At 49.5% G+C, this 23,385-nt stretch overlaps 1 protein-coding gene across 5 annotated transcripts; it reads left to right on the top strand.

The window, feature by feature from the left end:
• The first annotated feature begins 557 nt into the window (after positions 1-557).
• pcnx2 (pecanex 2) lies at positions 558-23,373 on the top strand. 5 transcript variants are annotated; one of them, XM_023833746.2, is made up of 34 exons: positions 558-892; positions 2,406-2,608; positions 3,175-3,292; positions 3,845-3,881; positions 6,841-7,872; positions 8,045-8,186; positions 8,334-8,476; positions 8,605-8,683; positions 8,925-9,060; positions 9,193-9,335; positions 9,426-9,579; positions 9,923-9,955; positions 10,059-10,230; positions 10,339-10,449; positions 10,553-10,644; positions 10,961-11,070; positions 11,183-11,294; positions 11,480-11,572; positions 11,742-11,892; positions 12,001-12,142; positions 13,136-13,313; positions 13,767-13,875; positions 13,958-14,087; positions 14,547-14,605; positions 14,848-15,063; positions 16,154-16,407; positions 16,830-17,063; positions 17,361-17,464; positions 17,748-17,892; positions 18,393-18,623; positions 19,181-19,455; positions 20,318-20,490; positions 21,176-21,603; positions 22,711-23,373. In XM_023833746.2, exons 1-34 carry the CDS (start codon positions 740-742, stop codon positions 22,879-22,881), a joined length of 6,063 nt encoding a protein of 2,020 aa, XP_023689514.2. In that variant the 5' UTR covers positions 558-739; the 3' UTR covers positions 22,882-23,373. The 5 variants fall into 5 exon arrangements, with proteins under 5 accessions (XP_023689514.2, XP_023689512.2, XP_023689513.2 ...); XM_023833744.2 differs by having other exon boundaries at positions 13,136-13,322; XM_023833745.2 differs by having other exon boundaries at positions 8,042-8,186.
• The last annotated feature ends 12 nt before the right edge of the window (positions 23,374-23,385 follow it).

Raw genomic sequence — 23,385 nt, 5'->3', positions numbered from 1 at the left:
CGGCTCCTCACATACTCTGAACAATATACACCGTACAACTTTACAAAGCGTTTTCAGTATTCGTTCTCTGTTTATAATAAATAATAATAATAATACACAATATATAATATATAACCGTCCCCGTTTATATGCCACAGTTCTGGAAACATAAGATTGCGCCACTTTGGGGAAGATGGTTTCCAGAGACTTTTAGACGAATCAAAGGTTTATTCATGCCTGTATAAAAAAATACGATACGAAATACATTTTTACGTGGGCCTCATTGGGCATTGTAAATTATTAAGGCGTACCTAATAGGCCTTACTGGTAATTGGTTCACCTGTATGAAATGAATAGAGCTACGGTATAAATTATACAGTGGACAAAACGAATGAAACCTGCAATGTAGCCTAGCTGTCTATTCAAAATGGTATTTCCGTGAAAACCCGTTCATCTTCAAGCTTTAACAGCTCGTTTTTAAAATCGAGCGCCGTGAAGGCGGTGCTGCCACAGTCTCAAAGCGGATCATATGTGACCGGAGCTGGTGCGCGGCGCAGGTCCGTCCCTCGCACGTCACGTTACCGACTGCGGACTGGGGGAGCCGCAGGACTGCGTATAGCGGCTGACAATGAACCGAGACGGAGAAATGAAGAGAAAACCGCACAGTCGCTATACAACAAGGGGGGCGACTGATAAATAAGGCACCGTGCCTGCGTGTTCGGATTACACTTCTCTGTTTTCTGCTGTTATTCTCGGCGAGATGGGCTCTCAGGTGGTCCAAACTCTGCGACAGGGAGTATGGGCATCCCTGACGGGCGGGTGGTACCATGACCCGGAGCAGAACAAATTCAATAACTCGTGTCACCTCTATTTGTGGATGTTTCTGCTTGTACTACCGCTGTCGCTGCATCTGGTGAGTACGATCACCGAAAGGACTCACGTTATTCATTTGAATGGCGTCATATTCATTCAAAGGATTCCTCTGTGCATAAGTGGAAGACACCAGCACACAGCCCAAGGGGATCTGCACAGGATGTAATCGTATTTGTTGCACTGGAGTTTATTTTAAATACGTGTGTAATGGTTCAGCGTTCATTTTGAGCGCATCGGCAACTGTCGCATTATTTCACCGCATAGTGAAACGCACGGTAGCCGCGCGGCTCGCAGATGGAGCGGTATCACTGAAGCTGGACCTGGTGCGAGCATGAGCTGGGATTTCAGCCACCCAAAGAAAATGATATTTTGTACCCAACCGTACACTAGAGACGCAGATCACAGAAGAAGCCGTTTTGTGGCAGTTAAAAACACGTACAGAAAATAAGTGCGCGTAAAACGCCGAAGATGCTGGCGTCATCCGCACGATAATCTGACCGTGGTCCCCGCTGGAGGATTCATGCGTGTTACGATCTCTCCTGATTTTATCCTTAAAGGAACAAATGTGTTATATTACGTGACCGTGTTTGACTACAGTTATTCACTCATGGAACCCGCTTGTATTTGCAATTATTTTGCTTTTAGGGTGATAAGGGGGCGCGGCATATTCTTTGTGCGATGCTGTAGTCCGGCTCAGCCCATGAAAATGGGCAGGGCATCTCATCTGACGGAGGGATTACAGAGCGCCGTCAGTCTGTCAGCTTCTCCAGCACGATTACACAATAGCAGACATTCGCACATAAGCTGTACCTGTACGATAATACAATAATATTAACAGAATCGGCTAAACATCATAAACCGGATAGCAATTATGTATTTCAGAATCAGAAAAACTTTATTGATCCCGGAGGAAATTGCTCATGTTACTACTAAGCGGTCACACAGAGACACAAGACAAGAACACAAAAAAAGAATATCAGATATAAGTATAAGAAACTGAAATAAAATTATAAAAGAGAGACTCGGAGCTATATAATTAAGCAGTTTGGTAATTTATGCAACATTTTTTAAAGAAAATGCAAAAAGGAGTCGAGTATCATTTTGAGTTTTTTTTTTACTTTAGTGTCTCATCAATACTTGTTTTATACCATTTCAATCGCATCATTACTTTTTAAAACTATTCTGTTGAAGCGCGCAAATACAGACAATAGGTCAAATTCCACAGAGATGGCGAAATATTGGAACTGAAAAGATCTGTTTACTGTAAAAATGACGTTTTGATGAGACGCTTCACATGAAACACAAGAAGTGGGCTTTATAATGGAAGTCTGGCCCAGTGGTGCTGATCAATTCTGGTTAATATTGTGAAAAGGGAAAACAAACCGATATATATTGTAAATACAAAATGAATCAGTCTTACTGTGTCTTCCCGGGAGACAGCATATTTTGACAATTGTCATATATTAATTATTTAATAGAAAAATAGATATAGTGATGTTAAGTGGGAACTGGGATGTCACGGTGCTCAGACTGTATTCCTGTCCCCCCCCCAGGCGCTCCCTCCCACGACACTGGCCCTCAGCATTTACTGTGCCATAGTGACGGTCTTCTTCATCTTCATAAAGATGGTGAATTATCGGCTGCACCTCATGTTTGATAAGGGCGACATGGTGGCCCAGGGCAGCCTTTCGGATGTCAGCAAGGGCGCAGAGAAGAAGATCCGGGCCTCGGACTCCTGTCTCTCACCGAGCCTTAGGTGAGTCACATTTTGGGCCGGGTGGCGCCGTGGCGCCAGGGTTCAAACCTCCGCCTTGGTTCAAGGTGTGTGGAGTTTGATTGTTCTCCTTGTGTTATAGCAGGATTTCCTCTGGTACCAAATTGCATATAGGTGTGAGTGTGCCCTGTGACGGGCTGGCTTCCCATCCTGGGTCCCCCCCCCCCACCTTGTGCCTATAGAGTCCGGGCCCCCCATGACCCTGATTAGGACAAGTGGTTACAGAGAATGAATGAGTGGATTTCAGGCTAAACTAGCCAAAGAGATGCTACTACTCGATCTCTGGCCAGAAAGTGGTATCAGATTGTTAATAAACAGGAGAAAATCAGACCATCCCCATGTGCATGAGTGTAACAACCTTACTAAATGATATTCAGGAGATTAGCCAGTATAAGTAACCTTCTATAATACAACAGTGCCTTTTCCATCTCTGTGTGGTAAATTTCTATGACTTTCTACTGCTCATGAATTTTGTTCATGAATGACCTTGTAAGGGAGGAGCTCTGTACCTAATGAGCGCTCACAGGTGGGCGTGGTCTCTCCCACAGGAAGAGCAGCACTGTGCCCGACAGCGTCGCCATGGCCTTGCTGACCAGGAACCGACCAAGTCCAATCATCCAAGTCACAGTCAAACAGACGGAGACAGACCCGGGATTGATAGGGGTGGTTAGTGTACTCCTTTACAGCATTTCCAAAAGTCAGGGAGGAGCTGCTTTTCTGTTGTTAACATGCCTTTTGTTCCCCTTGTGATGATGCTGATGTTTACATAATCATGGGCAGTGGTGGCTTGTTGGTTAGGGAAGCGCACTTGTAATTGAAAGATTGCAGGTTCGAATCCCCGACCAGCAAGACACCACTGAGGTACCCTGAGCAAGGTACCGCCCCCAAGCACTGCTCGCCGGGCGCTGAATTAGCTACCCCTGCTATGTCATGATGTCACATATGGGTTAAATGCAGAGGACACATTTCATTGTTGTGTGCTGTGTCAACACTGATCACCTAATTCTAATCATTTTCTTTATATGCTGAATGTATTTCTTTAAATGCTAACGTCTGTTTTTGCAATCTCCTAACTTCAGTGATATCACGAGGAATTAGCCTGTTCCTTTATCTGTTCGTGATGTGGCCCTGTTTCTCAGACATGGCTGGAAATTTGAGTGTCTGCGGCCATATTGATTCTGGGAGCATTGTGCTCACATCATCTCTGTCCTGTTACAGGAGGTCCCAAGGTCTGAAGTCACAAAGAGCAATGAAGGTATGTTTGGAACATATGAAACACTTCAGAGAATGTTTGAAACAAAAGCACCTATTTATTATGTAAATATACATTGCCAAACTTAAAACATCTCTGTATAAATGCAAATGCAGTATCATCTAACTGTATAATTTAATTCATTGCTTAGTGAGATCCATTAGTAAAGCAATTTTAATGATATGAAAATTAAATGACTGAATATCTTATCCGAGCAAACCCAGTTAAGTGTCTCTATAGGGTATAACCAGGGTCTAAATATAGACACTGCACAGTGGAGCCCAGCTCCGCCTCCTTATGTCCAAATCGCACCTCGTCAGAGCCCAGCTCCACCTCCTTATGTACAAATCGCACCTCGTCAGAGCCCAGCTCCGCCTCCTTATGTACAAATCGCACCTCGTCAGAGCACAGCTCCACCTCCTTATGTACAAATCGCACCTCGTCAGAGCCCAGCTCCGCCTCCTTATGTACAAATCGCACCTCGTCAGAGCCCAGCTCCGCCTCCTTATATACAAAACGCACCTCGTCAGAGCCCAGCTCCGCCTCCTTTTGTACAAATCGCACCTCGTCAGAGCCCAGCTCCGCCTCCTTTTGTACAAATCGCACCTCGTCAGAGCCCAGCTCCGCCTCCTTATATACAAAACGCACCTCGTCAGAGCCCAGCTCCGCCTCTTTATGTACAAATCGCACCTCCTCAGAGCCCAGCTCCGGCTCCTTTTGTACAAATCGCACCTCGTCAGAGCCCAGCTCCGCCTCCTTATATACAAAACGCACCTCGTCAGAGCCCAGCTCCACCTCCTTATGTACAAAACGCACCTCGTCAGAGCCCAGCTTCGCCTCCTTATGTACAAAACGCACCTCGTCAGAGCCCAGCTCCGCCTCCTTATATACAAAACGCACCTCGTCAGAGCCCAGCTCCGCCTCTTTATGTACAAATCGCACCTCCTCAGAGCCCAGCTCCGGCTCCTTTTGTACAAATCGCACCTCGTCAGAGCCCAGCTCCGCCTCCTTATGTACAAATCGCACCTCGTCAGAGCCCAGCTCCGCCTCCTTATGTACAAATCGCACCTCGTCAGAGCCCAGCTCCGCCTCCTTATGTCCAAATCGCACCTCGTCAGAGCCCAGCTCCGCCTCCTTATGTACAAATCGCACCTCGTCAGAGCCCAGCTCCGCCTCCTTATGTCCCAATCGCACCTCGTCAGAGCCCAGCTCCGCCTCCTTATGTCCCAATCGCACCTCGTCAGAGCCCAGCTCCGCCTCCTTATGTCCCAATCGCACCTCGTCAGAGCCCAGCTCCGCCTCCTTATGTCCCAATCGCACCTCGTCAGAGCCCAGCTCCGCCTCCTTATGTACAAATCGCACCTCGTCAGAGCCCAGCTCCGCCTCCTTATGTCCCAATCGCACCTCGTCAGAGCCCAGCTCCGCCTCCTTATGTCCCAATCGCACCTCGTCAGAGCCCAGCTCCGCCTCCTTATGTACAAATCGCACCTCGTCAGAGCCCAGCTCCGCCTCCTTATGTCCCAATCGCACCTCGTCAGAGCCCAGCTCCGCCTCCTTATGTACAAATCGCACCTCGTCAGAGCCCAGCTCCGCCTCCTTATGTACAAATCGCACCTCGTCAGAGCCCAGCTCCGCCTCCTTATGTACAAATCGCACCTCGTCAGAGCCCAGCTCCGCCTCCTTATGTACAAATCGCACCTCGTCAGAGCCCAGCTCCGCCTCCTTATGTACAAATCGCACCTCGTCAGAGCCCAGCTCCGCCTCCTTATGTACAAATCGCACCTCGTCAGAGCCCAGCTCCGCCTCCTTATGTACAAATCGCACCTCGTCAGAGCCCAGCTCCGCCTCCTTATGTCCCAATCGCACCTCGTCAGAGCCCAGCTCCGCCTCCTTATGTACAAATCGCACCTCGTCAGAGCCCAGCTCCGCCTCCTTATGTACAAATCGCACCTCGTCAGAGCCCAGCTCCGCCTCCTTATGTACAAATCGCACCTCGTCAGAGCCCAGCTCCGCCTCCTTATGTACAAATCGCACCTCGTCAGAGCCCAGCTTCGCCTCCTTATGTACAAATCGCACCTCGTCAGAGCCCAGCTCCGCCTCCTTATGTACAAATCGCACCTCGTCAGAGCCCAGCTCCGCCTCCTTTTGTACAAATCGCACCTCGTCAGAGCCCAGCTCCGCCTCCTTTTGTACAAATCGCACCTCGTCAGAGCCCAGCTCCGCCTCCTTATGTACAAATCGCACCTCGTCAGAGCCCAGCTCCGCCTCCTTTTGTACAAATCGCACCTCGTCAGAGCCCAGCTCCGCCTCCTTATGTACAAAACGCACCTCGTCAGAGCCCAGCTCCGCCTCCTTATGTACAAAACGCACCTCGTCAGAGCCCAGCTCCGCCTCCTTATGTACAAATCGCACCTCGTCAGAGCCCAGCTGTACCTCCTTTGACATTTTTTTCTTAAGGTCCCAAAATTTAGTAAAAGATCCAAAGTGAACAGTTGAATAAAAATCATGTTGTTTAATCAGCTTTGATGTTAATTTTCATTAGTAGCTCTAACCTGACTCATTTCACTTAGCATACTGCTGCTGAAACTCCACTTACGAACTGGACTCTGCTAGATGTGTATAAGCAATCCAGAATAACTTTATATTATAAAACATTTTCACCGGCACATTACGATTCAATAAGCAAGAATAATACTTGAAGTGACAAGCTATTTTGATGCATTTGTAAGTTTCATTGATATGTTATGTTTCAAAAAATCAAGTACAGTTTAGCTGTGCAATAGGTACGATATCCAAATCTAATTTAAATAACCTTTAGATCACATTTTTAGTTCATTTTGTATTGTGATATCACAACATGCCAACAAATTAACATACTGCATCTTTAAGATTACATATGATAATTAGGGCCTTTTTTTGGGATTTCATGAAACACATTCTTAAGAATTTGTGCCTCCCACAGCCCTGATTGAGAAGTCAGCAGGGAAGTTCTCACCTGAGGAAAGACCCACATCTGAAGTGTCGCATGGGCAGCAGGAGGATCCATCCGATGAGCCTTTGGCCATGGGGCAGAAACCAACCCCAGACCGGGACACAGCAGATGAGGGGCTGCCCCCTTCCAAAGGCAGCGATGAGGAATCAGAGGTGGAGAAGCAGACCCAGGATGCTGACGTAGGTGTTCCGGAACGCGCCGGTGAGCTGGAGGAGGCCGGGTCCCCGCAGGATGGTGTGCCGGAGGAGAACTACTGCTCAGACGAGATCGCCGTGGTCCTGGTGGAAAACTCCAGCCCGTCAGTCTGTCTGGATGAGAACGACACCGTGAAGATTGTCATCACCATGAGCTGTGATGCCCAGACGGCCGCTGAGCTAGAGGAGTCCGTCAAGCTCCGTCTCCTGGAGTCGGTACAGGAGCAGAGGGGCGACGGTCCTGTCAAGATACCTGTCATCACCTTCGACTCGCCTGAGGATGACAGGTCGGCCGTCGAGGATGAGGGGCTGCCTGACCCCATACCTGATGATGCAGCCTGTCAGCTTGAAGAGCAGGTAGGGTCTGACTTGGTGGCTCAGGACAGCAGGGAGAATGAGGACCTTGACCTGCTAGAGCTACCCAGCCCTCAGCTGACCAATGACAACAGTTCCTCCGGCATCGATATCAGGTCCCATCCAGACGAGGGCGACCTGCCTGAGCTAAAGACGGACAGCGATGGCTTTCTGCAGATCCCCACTGGAGGGCACCATAGCACAGAAACAAGGTTACAAACAAGGGGTATGAGCATCGACAGTGGCACAGATGCCGCCCTGGAAGCTGACAGAGACAAGATCCACACGATGACGTCCTCCAAGTCGGACCTGGAGGCCAAGGAGGGCCAGATGCCCAATGAATCCAACTTTGTGGAGTTTGTGTCACTGTTAGAATCTATCAACAGCATTAGAGGAGGCAATGGAAACCTCCCCGAAGAGGAGACCGAGGACGCTGGGAAGGCCACAGATGAAGGTGAGCTCCTGACCTCCCAGCATCTGCTGCGGTGCCCTGTGACTCGAGCCGCTCTCATATGGCTGAACCCATATTGTCACTTTCATTAGCTCATCAGGAGGCATAATTAAAGTCACACCCATAACAGTCTTTAATTTACCATGCACTTAACCACTAATCTATCTTCCAGAAGACAGCGTGATGGCCACTAAAAACAATGAGGACACAGAGACAGAGGGACAGAAGGAGCATCCCCATCCTCCCACCAGCTTGGCCACATCCGACATGAGCCAAACCGCGCCAGAAAAACAGATTCCCATCGTGTCCCCAGACAGGTAGTCTTGACATGATTAATCTCTCTTGGATATCAAAGTAACAATGTTTGATCTTTGACCAAAAGCAGTCCTCAGAACCATTAGAACTAGTTCCTCAAAGCAACCAGTTCCCTCAAACATACTGTAGTTTGGCTCCATCTCCCTCAGCCCTCAGACGGACAAGGACAAGGACCCAGACTACGACTCCCTACCTTCCCAGACGTCCCAGTCGGAAAGCTCGATGCTGCAGGTCATTTGCAGGCCAGAAGCCACGTCTAAGGAAGAAGCATACACCTTCCACACGGTTCACCGTAAGTGAGACCCTGCAGTATCATCGAACACTGCATACCGGTGTGCAATCTAGGGGATGCATGCCGAGCTCCACTTCATTTAGAGGTCACTTCAGCTTTCATCTGCATTTTTCCATTTTCAACTGCAGGAGAACGACCTCGCAAGCTTTATGCTGAGAGAGCACTGAATTTGCCCCTCGGGGCAGAACTCATTACCGGAAACATCTGGTAGGAAACATCAGCCATTTGAGTTACCGTTGCACTACAGTGCAAAAAGCCCTTGCCCCGCCTGCAGGTCTCGCCACACACGCATGCAGATGTTTGTTCTGGACAGTCAAAAAGAGTGGAGGCGTGGAAAGTATCCTATAATCTAGGTGCTCTTCAGCTTTTCACGGGGTTATAGACTGTGCATTTCAGTGTCATGTCTTCAGATTTAATGACAGTAGAAACCCGTCTCCCTTACGCCCAGCGATCTCCTGTCTACGTCGTCTAACTCCGAGGGCCAGGATGGGATTGTCGGGCCTCACACGGAGTGCCCCTTCCAGCGCCACATCATCCCCGCCCATCGGCTCCGGCCCAGGAGAACACATCCTGAAATATTCCAGGCACGTTCAGCCATCCGCTTGGCCCACTGGTTCCTGAGGCGGTGGTTGCTAGGCAGATTACACTTGAAGGATAGTAGTATGCTATTGGCTGAGTATATATCATTTATCCTGCTCTTTGTCATTATTTCACAGGAAGAAGACTCACTGGATGAATCCTCAGATACCTCCACTCAGGTGAAGCCCTCACTCAAGCTGTACTACAAGCTGAAGGTTTTTCCTGGAAAGTGGATCAGTATTCTGTATGATCGCCTCACCCTGCTAGCATTGTTGGACAGGTAATGGACAAGAAAGTCCCTGTTTCTGGTTGCATATCCTTTTAAGGTCTGTCTGGAGGAGCTGACCAAGCCTCCCTGTTTTTCTCCCAGGAACCAGGATGTAGGGGAGAACTTGGTGTCTGTGTTTCTGGCTGTTCTAGTGGCATTTCTTGGATTCATCCTGTTGAACCAAGGCTGCTTCAAAGACATTTGGGTCTTCCAGTTCTGTCTTGTGATTGCAAGCTGCCAGTACTCTTTGCTGAAGGTACGGGGTGTGTTTCTGTTCATCGCTGGCCATAAATTACATATTTTAGCTTGAATTACAGATAAAGGGTAAAAAGTTTCCTTGGTAGAAGACAACAAAGTAAATGGCGGCTGATTGAATTCTTTTCTATTTAAAAATCTTGACCCACTGTTTCAATTAAATCGTCTTGGATCACTTACTGGGTCATTATCACTGCAGTGTTTTTGGGGATTGGGAAGGGAAGTATTTTAAGTACTTATCTAAAGTAGTATATTTAACTGGAAAAGCATTTCTCAGAGGAGTACCCAAACTGCCCATTAAGTGGCACTGTCCTGACCTTTTAAAATCCCTTTGTGTGTTTTAGAGTGTCCAGCCGGATGCTGCTTCACCTACCCATGTAAGTGTGGGATGGCCGGGGCACCCATGGTGGTGGAACAACTCCGTCGCTATGTGCTTTGTTTCCATCAGTGTAACGGCTGTCTTTGTGGACGACTCTTCAGGGCCACAATCCCATCGTGGCGTACAGCAGAGCTGCATACTTCTGCATGGTCTGTGGCCTCATTTGGCTGCTGGAGGTGCTGCTGAAGACACAGAACATTCCGGTGGCCGCAGTATACGGCGTGACTATCGTACCGTCTGACGCCCTTATGTTTGTAAGAGATATTTTGATAGGTAAGTCATCTCTGTGTCCCTGTGATATTTAGTGTTGTTATTTAAGTACTAGCTTCCAGAAGGTAGTAGCAGGAAACTGAGGTTGCTGAAGACTCTTTGTCCTCGTAGGTTTCACGTGCTGCTTCCCGGTGATATTTCTTGTTGGGCTGCTCCCCCAGATGAACACCTTTGTGATTTACCTGCTGGAGCAGATCGACATGCACTTCTTCGGTGGGTCAGGTAAGCACTGCTTCTGTCTCTGTCTGATGTCGTGCCGACCTCCCAACCCCCCTAACCCTAACCCTAAACCTAACCCCTGCTGAGCCTCCAGTCTCCTTTGCAGCTGCCACGGGGCTGTCCTCAGCCATCTATGGCGTGCTGCGGAGCCTTGCTGTGCTGTCACTGCTTTATGGATTCTGCTTCGGTGCCCTGAAGGTGCGTCTGCTCTGGATAAATGACACTTGGTTCTAGCTAAACACATGAAGCCATTTCGGCTTGAGGCTCTGCTACATTCTCAGTGCTTATTCTGTAATATCGTAAAGACTTGCTGTTTTGAGTTCAGAATGTTAGCTCAAAGTTAAGATATTTATATAATCTGTAAATCATTTAAGCAATAACATACGAGAAGGATTGCAGCTGTACTCCAGTATATCACAGCTGTGACCTCCATTATTTTATTGGCTAACCATTGTCCACCATTATTTTATTGGCTAACTGTTGCTCACCATTAACTGTCTGAACCAAACTGAAGGAGCCATGGGATGAGCAGCACATCCCAGCCCTCTTCTCCGGATTCTGTGGCCTCTTGGTGGTCTTCTCCTATCACCTGAGCCGGCAGAGCAGTGACCCTTCTGTTCTCATGTAAGACCCATTTCCGCCTCGCCCACTGGATGATGGCACGGGAGATGAAGGTGGTGCAGGGGAGGAGGAAGCCCTAATAAGGACTGTCCTTCACTGTCTTGTTGCTGGGAAGGTCTTTGATCAAAGTCAAATTGGTGCCTGCCCTGGGAAGTAGGACCGAGGATGACACCCCACCCTCTGAGGACTGTGAAGACCCCCTTCCTGAGAAGCTCAGGAATTCAGTAGTAAGGCTGCTGTGTGTCTAATGCTGTCTTGTATGCCAGAATACAGCATTCATAACGTGAAGGTGCCATTCTTAATCAACCAGAATGACAACAAGAAGATGTTCTGAAGCCATCTGGAAGTGTGCTCTCTGTCTTAATGGATTATTGGATTAATGCAAGATGCCTACTTTCCCTTGTCGTTACAGAAGGAGATTCTGCACTCAGACTTGATCGTGTGCACCATGGCTTGCGTGTTGACGTTCGCCATCACGTCCAGCACTGTCTTCCTGTCCCTGAAAGTGAGTTCCACTACCCTGGCACAAAGTTCTTCAAGGGCTTGTACAATGTATTATTTAAGAATGTGCAAGTAAGCAGCAAAAATAACGAGGAATTAGTACCTAGAATCTGGCGAAGTAGACTAACATAAGGATGACTAAAGGTCTTTATTTATACTTTTGTTCTCTGCAGCCCTTTGTGGCCATAGTGCTGTACGCCTTAGCAGGGACGGTAGGGTTTGTCACCCACTACCTGATCCCTCAGCTGCGGAAGCATCATCCCTGGCTATGGATTTCACACCCGGTTCTCAAGAGCAAGGAGTACTCCCAGTTTGAGCCCCGAGGTCAGATCCGGGAGTCTCGCTGAGATTCGGGGGCTACTGGGGTTATTTCCGACAAAAGCGTGTCACACTGAGGGTGGCAGGGCTCTAACTTTTGCTGTAATCCTCCAGACGACGCCCACCTGATGTGGTTCGAGCGCCTCTACACGTGCCTTTTGTGTTTCGAGAAGTACATCATCTACCCGGCCATCGTGCTCAGCGCCCTGACCAACGACGGCTTCTCCCTCAGCCACCGCGAGCGCCTGGGAATCCAGTTAGTACCGCTTACGCTCCGAGCGCTGCATGCATGCGAGTCCGTCTCCCTCACCCAATACGTCGGATTCCGCCTCATTCCCCCAATAAAGCCAAGCGTAACAATTGGCAAAGTTGACAAGGAACAAGAGGGTTTTATTACTGTAAACACTGAATGACAGTAGATTGGCCTCTCCTAACTCTCAGTTTGCTTTGATGCCCAGAGAAATCCAATTTTAATCCTCACAAGACCGGGCCGCGTACCAAAATCTGGCCTGTGCCCTACTTTCCCATGGAATGTTAACGCTCGTGTGAATTACCCCCGGGGCCTCATGAAAACGCTGTTGGTGCGCCTACTTTGACAGCTGCTGCTATGACTGGCAGAGCGTGTTGTTTTTGGATTAAGGCTGTAGCTTTGGGGGTGGCCCGTCATGCCAGCAGAGCGGGGGCGGGTGATGAACGGGGCGCCAACACAAAGCTAATTCATGTGATTAAGCAGCACTGTCACCCGCCACATTCAGCCTATGGGGGGCTTCACTGGTGAGCGAGCACCTGTTCTGCATCTGGGATAACTTCACTTTGCATGGTCGTGAACTGTTAAGCGCTTCTAACTTGTGAATTTGTGAAAATAGCTGTAAGTATAATTGAAATGGTATTTTAAAGTTGAAAATGTTTAGGGTGCACCCATAAGGGACTTACAAAAAAATCTTTCGTAAATCTTAAATTTAACTGCAAAGCAACGGTTGTGAAGTGCAATAAAAGTTTCTGTGGCACATGTTTGTTCCAAGCGTCCTGTGTCCACATCACATCAAAATTTCAACTGTAGTCTTTTAATGATACCACAGCCGTCTAAACAAAATCAGCTTGAGTTATTTGACTTGAGTTGCTGTTGTTTTTGGCGTCTAACTTATGCTGGTGCACCTATGTGTCCTCCCGTGACCTCTACCCCCGCCCCCCTGTGCCGCTGCTGTTCTTGACCAGTGCAAACCACTCAAGTGTCTGTGTCTCGCTCCAGCTGTGATGTCTTCTTGATGACAGTTGCTGGGATGAAGCTCCTTCGCTCTGCCTTCTGCAATCCCAGCTACCAGTTCGTCACGCTTACCTTCACCATTGTCTTCTTCGAGTTCGACTGCAGCGGAGCCTCCCAGACCTTCTTGCTCGACTTTTTCTTCATGTCCATAGTCTTCCACAAGGTCAGTCAGGTCAGCAATGGCGGCAGGGTGGCAAGACAATGAACTTTGACCTCTCTAAACTTAGGTCAAGCAGTAAGGAGTGAACACAGGAACACACTCCCCTGAAGTGCGTTCTACATGCTGTAGGCTTCATCGAGCCACGTACCACACTTGGAGGAAAGCACTATTAACTTAGCTCTGCCTGCCCCCTTCTATTGTCAGCGCATATTGTATTGCAGAGCAGTGAGGGGAATCTAATAGAAGCTAGTAAGTTAGCTTTATGGAGGTCTCCTTGCTCAGGACAGGTGTTCAATCCAGAGGGGTTTGACCCTGGTTTTGGAAGCACCATGCTTTGATTCAGGCGTGATCTGGATGGCTTTTCTGTTCCTTTTCAAACATATGGGAGAAGGTCCTACCATACTATATGCTGTGGTCTTCTAATGACTCTCAGGTGGTGTGTTCTTTCATCTGCAGCTCTGGGAACTTCTCTACAAACTGCACTTCATCATGGTGTACATCGCCCCCTGGCAGATTGCATGGGGTAGCGCTTTCCACGCCTTTGCTCAGCCCTTTGCCGTTCCACGTATCCTTTCCCATTGGCTTGAAGCCTGGGCCCACAGAAGCTGGCTGGAGGTCTCCACAGGTTCCTTAACGGAGACACTCAGACTCGGCCATGCTGCTACTGCAGACGGTGGTCACTACAGTGTTCTACACGCCCCTCAGCCCCTTCCTGGGCAGCGCCATCTTCATGACATCCTACCCCCGGCCAGTGAAGTTCTGGGAGAGGAACTACAAGTAAGAGGTTTGCACTTGGCAACTGAGGTCATGTCATGGGACGCTTGAGGAAAAGATAAAGCTTTCAGTTCAGCTCCGCACCCAGCTGGTGGGCCTCACAGGCTCAGAGAGTGTCGGTCGCTCTTGGGTTTGATTTGTCTTGTCGCGCCATGGTGCGGATAAGCTGGTAACTGCCAGGCCTATATGGTCACCAAAGAAAGACTGATGGGATAAAAGGAATCCATTTCAGCTGGTCCTAGAATGGAGGACAGGGATGACTTCATTCACCCAACTGAACAACCCAGTGCTGACAAGATCTAAAGTGCTCAAGGTGGTCATAACTGTAAACAAAGCAGATCTACTCCTACAGGGTATAATGATCTCATGGACCACCTGCTTACGGTTCCCTTTAAGGAGCTTCAAACCTCATAATAAATACTAAGTCAGAACCACTGAGGTTCCCTTATGTTCTCTTCTCAGCACTAAACGCATTGACAACTCCAACAGCAGGCTGGCATCTCAAGTGGACAAAGACTCGGGTGAGTCATCTGGTGTTAAAGAGCAGGAGATCTTTAATGGATGCAGACTTTATTACTACTAGCCTCACATCTCAGAAGTAAATCATAGTCATCTTTTTGCAGGGATGTCCAATGAATTAATCAGAGTGATTACGATACGAGTCTGATTCTGTTCCATCATTTGGAACATCCTTGTATGTTCGGCACATTTTCTTGTGAGAGATGAAGGTATTGCTGTGCTCCATCACCCCGCTGTCATCCAGGCTGCGACGACAACAACCTGAACTCCATCTTCTACGAGTACCTGACGCGCTCGCTGCAGCACAGCCTGTGCGGCGACCTCATGCTCGGCCGCTGGGGGAATTACAGCTCTGGTGACTGCTTCATCCTGGCCTCCGACTACCTCAATGCCCTGGTGCACCTCATCGAGGTCGGCAACGGCCTCGTCACCTTCCAGCTGCGAGGTCTCGAATTCAGAGGTAACGCCCTGCAGCGCGACGCAGAAAGGCATTGTGGGAACACCAGCCCCGCCATTGTTCTGGGAATCATGCCTTTAACCTCACACAGAATATTCACATAGAATATTATACTTGACACACATTGCCTATTTCCAATTTCCTGTAGTTTTGTAATCTGCACATGTATTGATTGGTAGAGTTGCTCTCAGGTTTTGGGCTCCTCTATTAGAATCAGTGAAAAGCAAATCAGCCCTTTTGTATAATTTGCTAAAAGTGCTTAGGGAAAGCTTGGTCGCCAAGACATTGCTAGTCGATCACGATGCAACTTCCAGTCCTTCTCAACTGGCTATATCGCAATTTGGTAGCTTGCCAGAATGAAATCATGTAGAGAATAAGAGATAGGGACCCAGCTAAGTGTGGCAGGGTTTAAGAAAGACTTAAGATTTAAGTCCCAGGTGCAGCCTTGCTACTGAGAGGCCTGAAAAAATGGATTGGACCTCATGGGCTTCCATACTTGGCTGCATAAACAGATGAAATGTAGGTCATGTGGACTGACCTGGTTAATTTCAGGTACACGGGATACTGGTAGTAAAACACAGTAGCGAAATATGGACACGATTAAAGTTAGTAGGTCGGCAGGCTTGAACTTTGGGAGGTTTTGAAGGAGGGTTGGGTATCGTTTGGGGTTTTTTCGATACCGGTGCCAAATCGATACTTTTAAAACAGTACCGGTGCCAAAACGGTGCCTGAACCAATACTTTACAAAAGCCACAAAATGATGGTGGATGACAAAAGAATACATTTTTATTGAACAAAAAATTGAATGCTTAAAATTGAACAATATATTAAAAGTTTAAAGTATATATGAATATATAAGTAAATACAAAAAACAACAACAACAAAACATAAGCCACCTAACCCAACTACAATAACTAAACCACTTCCACACTGATAGTGCCAGCTGTTGTCCGCAAGCTGTGAAACACGGTGCATCCCTCTGCTTTTAAGTTTATTGCGTGTGCCCTCAAATGTTTCATAATCATTTGGCACCGGTTTTTGGTACCCAACCCTATTTTGAAGTGCAGCCGGTATGCCCCCCCCCCCCCCCGAGGTACTTACTGCCAGCAGCGGGAGGTGGAGGCCATCACGGAGGGCGTGGAGGATGATGAGGGCTGCTGCTGCTGCGAGCCGGGACACCTGCCCCATGTGCTGTCCTGCAACGCGGCCTTCGGCCTGCGCTGGCTGGCCTGGGAGGTGACCACCACTAAGTACCTGCTGGAGGGCTACAGCATCAGTGAGAACAACGCCGCCACCATGCTGCAGGTGTACGACCTACGCAAGCTGCTCGTCACCTACTACCTGAAGGTAGGCCACAGTGCCATTTGGTGTGGGGCTCAGTTTGATAAACAGATTCTGTGTTAGATGGCTACGTGCAGGAAGGAGGTTACGGGCCTTAAGCTCGACTGCTGCCTTTTTGAGTGTTTCTCAATACCAAGAACGCGAAGGTCGTACTTGTGGTCCTGGCAAGAGCGGTCTTGCTAATTTGCCTGCTAAGAATGACATTCAGATGCAGTGAGTCGAGGAATTGGTGTAATTTGGTGAGGATGCAATCGATATATGCTGCATATTTGGGGAGGGGCAAGAGTGACATCCGTCCTACACACTTCTATTCCAAGTATTGGAACTGGTCTACGGCAGTGGAAGATGATGTAAAAGAGGTACACAAGAATACAAGTATGGTCAAGTATGCATATTGAGAAACACCCTTTGTCTCTTGTGCCCTGAAGAGCATCATCTACTACCTGATCCACTCTCCAAAACTTCATGATTGGCTGAAGGAACCGTCCATCAAAGAGGCCCTGCAGCCCTACACCAAGTGGCACCACATCGAGCGGGACCCAGCCGTGTTCAGCGTCAAGATCGACGAGGACTACGTGCACTGCCTGCAGGGTGTCACGCGGGCCAGCTACTGCAACGTCTACCTGGAGTGGATCCAGCACTGCGCTAACAAGCTGGACGAGGTGGGACGCAATAATGGACATGCTATGAGGGTATTACGCACTCTACCCAGAGGGAGGTGCTATAGGTCACTTGCTGAAATGGACACTTTATATGTCATGTTAAGGAGTAGAGACAGGTTAGGGATGGTAGGTAAAGCCCAATCTGAGTAATTTTTACGATTTTTATGGAGATCTCCCCAGCAAATGGTCAGAGGATGTCATAAACATCATTGTGCAAAGAGGTGTAGGGCTTAGCGACAACCAGTAGGTGGCGTTAATCCCCAATTCCCCCTTCTCGCCCTTTGTACGCTTTGCCAGCCTGTGGATTGCGATGAGGACTCCACCCTGGTGACGCTGTGCTTTGCCCTGTCGGTGCTGGGAAGACGCTCGCTAGGGACGGCGTCCCACAACATGTCCAACAGGTGGGGCTGACAGAGGTGTGCCTTTAGTGTCCCTCTCAGTGAAGGGCTGATGAGTGTCATGCAGACTGGCTTTCCCAGCTGACAGAATGCGACTAGAGGAAGCGGAGTCCTGGCCCCGTGACTTCATGACATTCACGCTGACCAGGGGCCACCAAGCTCTTAAATCTCCTGAGCTCCACCACCCCACCCCCCCACCCCCCCAGCGCCATACTGCCTCCATAGCCAAACGAGGCTGCAGCCTTTTCAGGAATGCTGCTTTACCTCTGGCCCTCCTTCCCCGCAGCCTGGAGTCCTTCCTGTATGGTTTCAACGCGCTCTTCAAGGGCGACTTCCGCATCTCCTCCAGGGATGAGTGGGTGTTTGCTGACATGGACCTACTCCAGAAGGTGGTGGCACCAGGCATCCGCATGAGCCTGAAGCTCCACCAGGTATCCACGGCAACCACCATGCATGGATGCATTTTTAGCTTTTTTGTTCTTTTTAATTGCTTCCCCATAAGAACATAAGAAATTTACAAATGAGAGGAGGCCATTCGGCCCATGAAGCTCGTTTGGGGAGAACTTGACTAATAGCTCAGAGTTGCCAAAATCTTATCTAGCTCTGATTTAAAGGAACCCAGGGTTTCAGCCTGCACTACTTGAACAGGAAGACTATTCCATACTCTAACACGGTACCCATGTTACCACTGAGCATGCCCACCTGTTGGGGGCATCTGGTAGCATGCTGGTTATGGACATAGTCTTATAAGTTGGATGGTCCATTGAAGCCCCAGGAGCAGAAGCTCTCTGTTAGATCCTTAGGTTCTGACACATTTCTGCACGTTTCCTAGTATTGAGTTTTGGCAGTAGCTGCCTGTAGGTGCCGCGGTGCATCAGGCATCATCCAGGCTCACGGCAGAGACTGACAGGAGCTTCCGTCCCACCCCCAGGACCACTTCACCTGTCTGGAGGAAACCGAAGAGCCAGCTGTCCTGTACGAGGCCATCCACAGCTACGAGGGCGGCTTGGTCATCTGCCACGAGGGCGATCCTGCGTGGCGGGGAGCGGTGCTGATGGGCCGCGACGCCCTGCTGACGCTGCGCCACACGGTGGAGGAAGGCACAGACGAGTACAAGATCATCATGCTCTACAAGCGCTACCTCAGCTTCAAGGTCATCAAGGTGGGCGGGCTCCAGCCCCATCCCGCACTCACGGGGCACCGCTGGCAGGCCAGCTGATGGGCTCAGCGAATTAGGCGAGTCTTGGGGCAGGGAAGTAGCTTGACCTGAAAATCCAGGGTGGAGAATCTGTCATGGGAACACTGAGCACTATCATTCCTTGGCAACCAACTAGGCAACCAAGGGCACCATCGTATAAAGACAGGAAACAGGAAGCCCAGCAACTCTGACCAGGATAAGTGGGTATAAGATGAAGACAAGCTAAAGGGGCAGTTCACCCTACTAGATATGTTTTAGAGGGGCTTCAGTGCTGTCTATCCATCTAGGTTGTTCTGCTGGGAGTGGCCTAGTTGTGAAGATATCAGCTATAGAAATGTTGGGCTGTGGGAGTGAATGACACATGTCTTTTTTCAGTTTTGTAGTGAACTGCCTTTTTCGGCTATTTAAGACACGCTTTGACTTTACCACTAGAGGAACTGACAACACTGTGAAAGAAAATCAGCCATGATGGCCTTTCTTGTTGAGGTATCTTTAAGGCTTGATGGTTTCCTCCCCTGTAGATCAACAAGGAGTGCGTGAGAGGCCTGTGGGCCGGCCAGCAGCAGGAGCTTGTATTCCTGCGTAACCGCAACCCCGAACGCGGAAGCATCCAGAACTCCAAGCAGGCCCTGCGCAATATGATCAACTCATCATGCGACCAACCCTTAGGCTACCCCATGTATGTGTCCCCACTGACCACCTCCTACATGGGCACCCACAGCCAGCTCCGGAACCTGTGGGGGGGGGCCGTCAGTCTGGAGAACATCAGAGCTTGGCTGCTGTCCAGGTGGATGCGGTGAGTAGCAGGACTGGGCCTAAAATTTACAGAAGGTCCAGTTGAGCCAACAGAGACTTGATATGAAGCAGAGCAGCCCAATATGACACTGCACACCTCTTAATACCTATTTGTAGAGGATCTCTTAGTAGGGCCCCAGTACCCCAAAAAAACCCCAGACATCATAAGGCAAGATGTTCCAGTCAAGGGTTTGGACACGCCAAGCCGCCTACATAGGAGAGTGATGGCGTGTCGCATCACATGACCTGGTCACCTGAACACAGTAGAGATGGTGTTGGAGGAGTTTGGCCAGAGAGTAAAGGAAAAGCAGCCAATGAGTGTTCAGCATATATGTGGGAGCTCCTTCAGGGCAGCTGGATAAGCGTCTCAGGAGGCCACCTCATGGAACTGGCATGGAGGAGACATGCCAGCCAGTCCATGGCGCAACTGGGGTTAAGGGCCTTGCTCAAGGGCTCAATGCTGGCATCACTCTGGGAACCCAGGGATTTGAACCAGCAACCTAATAGTTCTATACTATTTTGGTCAGTGAATAATTCCATACAACAATTCCAAGTTATTTTATAGTTTTGATATATTTATCATTATTCTAAAATGTACATATTAGGACAAATAAACCTTTTTATTGGTAGGTGTGTCCAGACTTTTGACTGGTGCTGTATATCATGGTGATCAGTGTTGTGACTGACAGTATAGCAAAGACCCATCCACTAAATAAATTATTGATGATTGACAGCTAAACCAACCACAGAGGCGGGCCTTCAGTAAAAGACATTAGCAGTACGTTTGAGTGACTAGGCCTCATGGATCAAGCTTGGCCCCCTCCCACTTTATGGTAACCTCATCTCCAGCCTGTCTGTCACAGGGTGAGGAAGGACAACCTGACCAGCTGTAACAGCGGAGTCAACATGGAGGATGTAGACTGCGGGGGGGGCTCGTCCTCCCTCAGCCAGAACCCCAACTCCGTCACATCCCAGAGCTTGAGCCAGGGCCCCGCGAGGCCACGGAGCGGTCAGGCCGGCCGGCAGCATGGTGCAGGTAGGGGGCGCCACAGAGCCAACTTACCCTGTGTTAATGACACATTTAAAAAGTCTGTATTTAATCAGACAAGTTCATCACATATGTGCAGCAGTTAGTAAGCTAGCAGCTACCTGATTCCATTTCATGGGTCTCGGGATTTATTTTGTCTCCTGTAAAAATATGATGCATAGTTTTTATTGTCATTTAAAATAGTATAAAAATTTTAACATTTTAATTTCATCAGTTAATTTGATAGATGAAATGAATGGAAAATGGATCACACAGGCAATGGATAAGTGCTCAGGAGACAATGAGGACTTTAAATGATAAAGACGAATGGTGACATTACCTGAGCCACAGTGAATGGCTGCAGACCTGCTGCAGGGGTGTAAATCACACTGTTACTATCACATTCTCTCCCCTTCTCTCTCCTCTTCCTTTCTCTCTCCTCTTCCTTCCTCTCTCCTCTTCCTTTCTCTCTCCCCTTCTCTCTCCTCTTCCTTTCTCTCTCCCCTTCTCTCTCCTCTTCCTTTCTGTCCTCTTCTCTCTCCTCTTCCTTTTTCTGTCCTCTTCTCTCTCCTCTTCCTTTCTCTCTCCCCTTCTCCCTCCTCTCGCCTTCTCTCTCTTCCTTTCTCTATCCTCTTCTCTTCCGCCCTTACCATTTCTCTCCCCCTTTCCTCATCTCCTCTCCCCCCCCCCCCAGGCAGAAGAGAGTACCGCAGCCGGTCAGTCCAGCCCCAGCCCCAGCGGCCCCCTGTCACCAGCCAATCAGGACCCATCTTGGACAGCCAGCAGGTGTCCAACTCCAGTCAGGGGCTGGTGCAGCGCCTCTCAAACAGCCAACTGTCCTTCAACACCTCCATCGCCTCCGTCTTCTCCCAGGTGCCTCGGCTCTCTGCCGCCGGCCAGCTGAGCTCCCAGTTCCAGGCAGCCGCCCACCACCGCTCCAGCCAGGCCTCGTCCTCCAGTTCCACCCTTAGCCTCCTCTTTGGCAAGCGCAGCTTCTCCAGCGGCCTTGTCATCTCTGGCCTGTCGGCTGCCGAGGGGGGCAACACCACCGACACACAGTCGTCCAGCAGCGTCAACATCGCCATCGGCCCCTCGTGCCGCTCCGGTAGCCGGGCCACGCAGGTAGCGGCCCCTGGCTCCCAGAAACACTTCGCGTATTACACAGGGTTAGAGTGTGGTTGGCCGGGCCACGCGGGTAGCGGCCCATGGCTCCCAGAAACACTTTGCGTATTACACAGGGTTAGAGTTTGGTTGGCCGGGCCACACGGGTAGCGGCCCCTGGCTCCCAGAAACACTTTGCGTATTACACAGGGTTAGAGTTTGGTTGGCCGGGCCACGCGGGTAGCGGCCCCTGGCTCCCAGAAACACTTTGCGTATTACACAGGGTTAGAGTTTGGTTGGCCGGGCCACGCAGGTAGCGGCCCCTGGCTCCCAGAAACACTTTGCGTATTACACAGGGTTAGAGTTTGGTTGGCCGGGCCACGCAGGTAGCGGCCCCTGGCTCCCAGAAACACTTTGCCTATTACACAGGGTTAGAGTTTGGTTGGCCGGGCCACGCTGGTAGCGGCCCCTGGCTCCCAGAAACACTATGCGTATTACACAGGGTTAGAGTTTGGTTGGCCGGGCCACACGGGTAGCGGCCCCTGGCTCCCAGAAACACTTTGCGTATTACACAGGGTTAGAGTTTGGTTGGCCGGGCCACACCGGTAGCGGCCCCTGGCTCCCAGAAACACTTTGCGTATTACACAGGGTTAGAGTTTGGTTGGCCGGGCCACACGGGTAGCGGCCCCTGGCTCCCAGAAACACTTTGCGTATTACACAGGGTTAGAGTTTGGTTGGCCAAGTCTATCCTTTCTTCTCTGCTGCATTTTCAGGATGTTTCACTCTGTTAATCGGTTAGGCTGATAGGAGCATAAAGGGGCATATTTGTCAGCAAGCGTATCCAAAGTGGGAACACGGCAACACAAAAATGTGTTTATTGTATCTAGATGACCTGAATCCTACAGTAAAGCAACTTCAAATGAATGAACAGATCTGGAAATCTCACTTTTCATACGTAAGAAGTACCTCTGGTATAGTCTGTGGCTGTAGTCTGTAGAATTATTTACATCTTGGCCTCTCTCCCCCCCTCCACTTAATGTCATGAGGGTGTTGTCAATGTGGGTAGCTTGTGCAGCTCAGGGGCTGACTATCCCCATTGTAACCCATCTGTCTCCTCCCTGCTTCCAGTGGACGTCAGAGGCTTACGAAAGCCTAGATGTCACCCAATCCCACATGGGCAGCGGGTCCAAGGACAGCTCCATGCCCGGCGATAAGGGCTACGGTCCTGGGAGAGACAGGAGCCAGGAAGACTCCGTGGGGTCGGCGGTCCGCGGAATGGCAGCGCAGAAGACTGTATGAGGCCAGGAGGAACAGTGTCACGCGTCAGCTTGACCGATAAGGCCCTGTACTCCACTGGCACCATGGTCAACACTTACGAAAGGACTTCATAACCTACCGGAATGTTCTGGTAAAATATCAGTATCTGTGCAGACAGCCATGAGTTTGACTTAATAATACCACAGACCCACAATAACTCGACTTTTCTCCCTTCTGTGTGTGGAATTTGCATCCTGTTTCATCAGAGGCAAGAAGCAAGTCATTGGGCCGTTTGGACAGCCCATACAACCTCATATATCACTCTTAGCTGTCAAACATCTCAAAGCCCTTCCCCTTACAAAAAAAGCAGTCATTTATGACAGACCAAGATGGCTTCCATTCATATGTGTGACTTTCTGTGTAACAGGGAAAGCAAAACTCCAGGGGTCCAGTCTAAGGCTTCCACTCAGACATACTAACAGCATCTTGGTCTTTTTTTGGTCATTTCTTCACCCCCGTTTTGGCTGGGGTGTCTCTGGAGCACTC

Source organism: Paramormyrops kingsleyae, chromosome 3 (assembly GCF_048594095.1).
Source record: "Paramormyrops kingsleyae isolate MSU_618 chromosome 3, PKINGS_0.4, whole genome shotgun sequence".
NCBI lineage: Eukaryota > Metazoa > Chordata > Actinopteri > Osteoglossiformes > Mormyridae > Paramormyrops > Paramormyrops kingsleyae.
The sequence above is the reverse complement of the archived record's forward strand: the minus strand, read 5'-3'. Positions and strand labels throughout refer to the sequence as shown.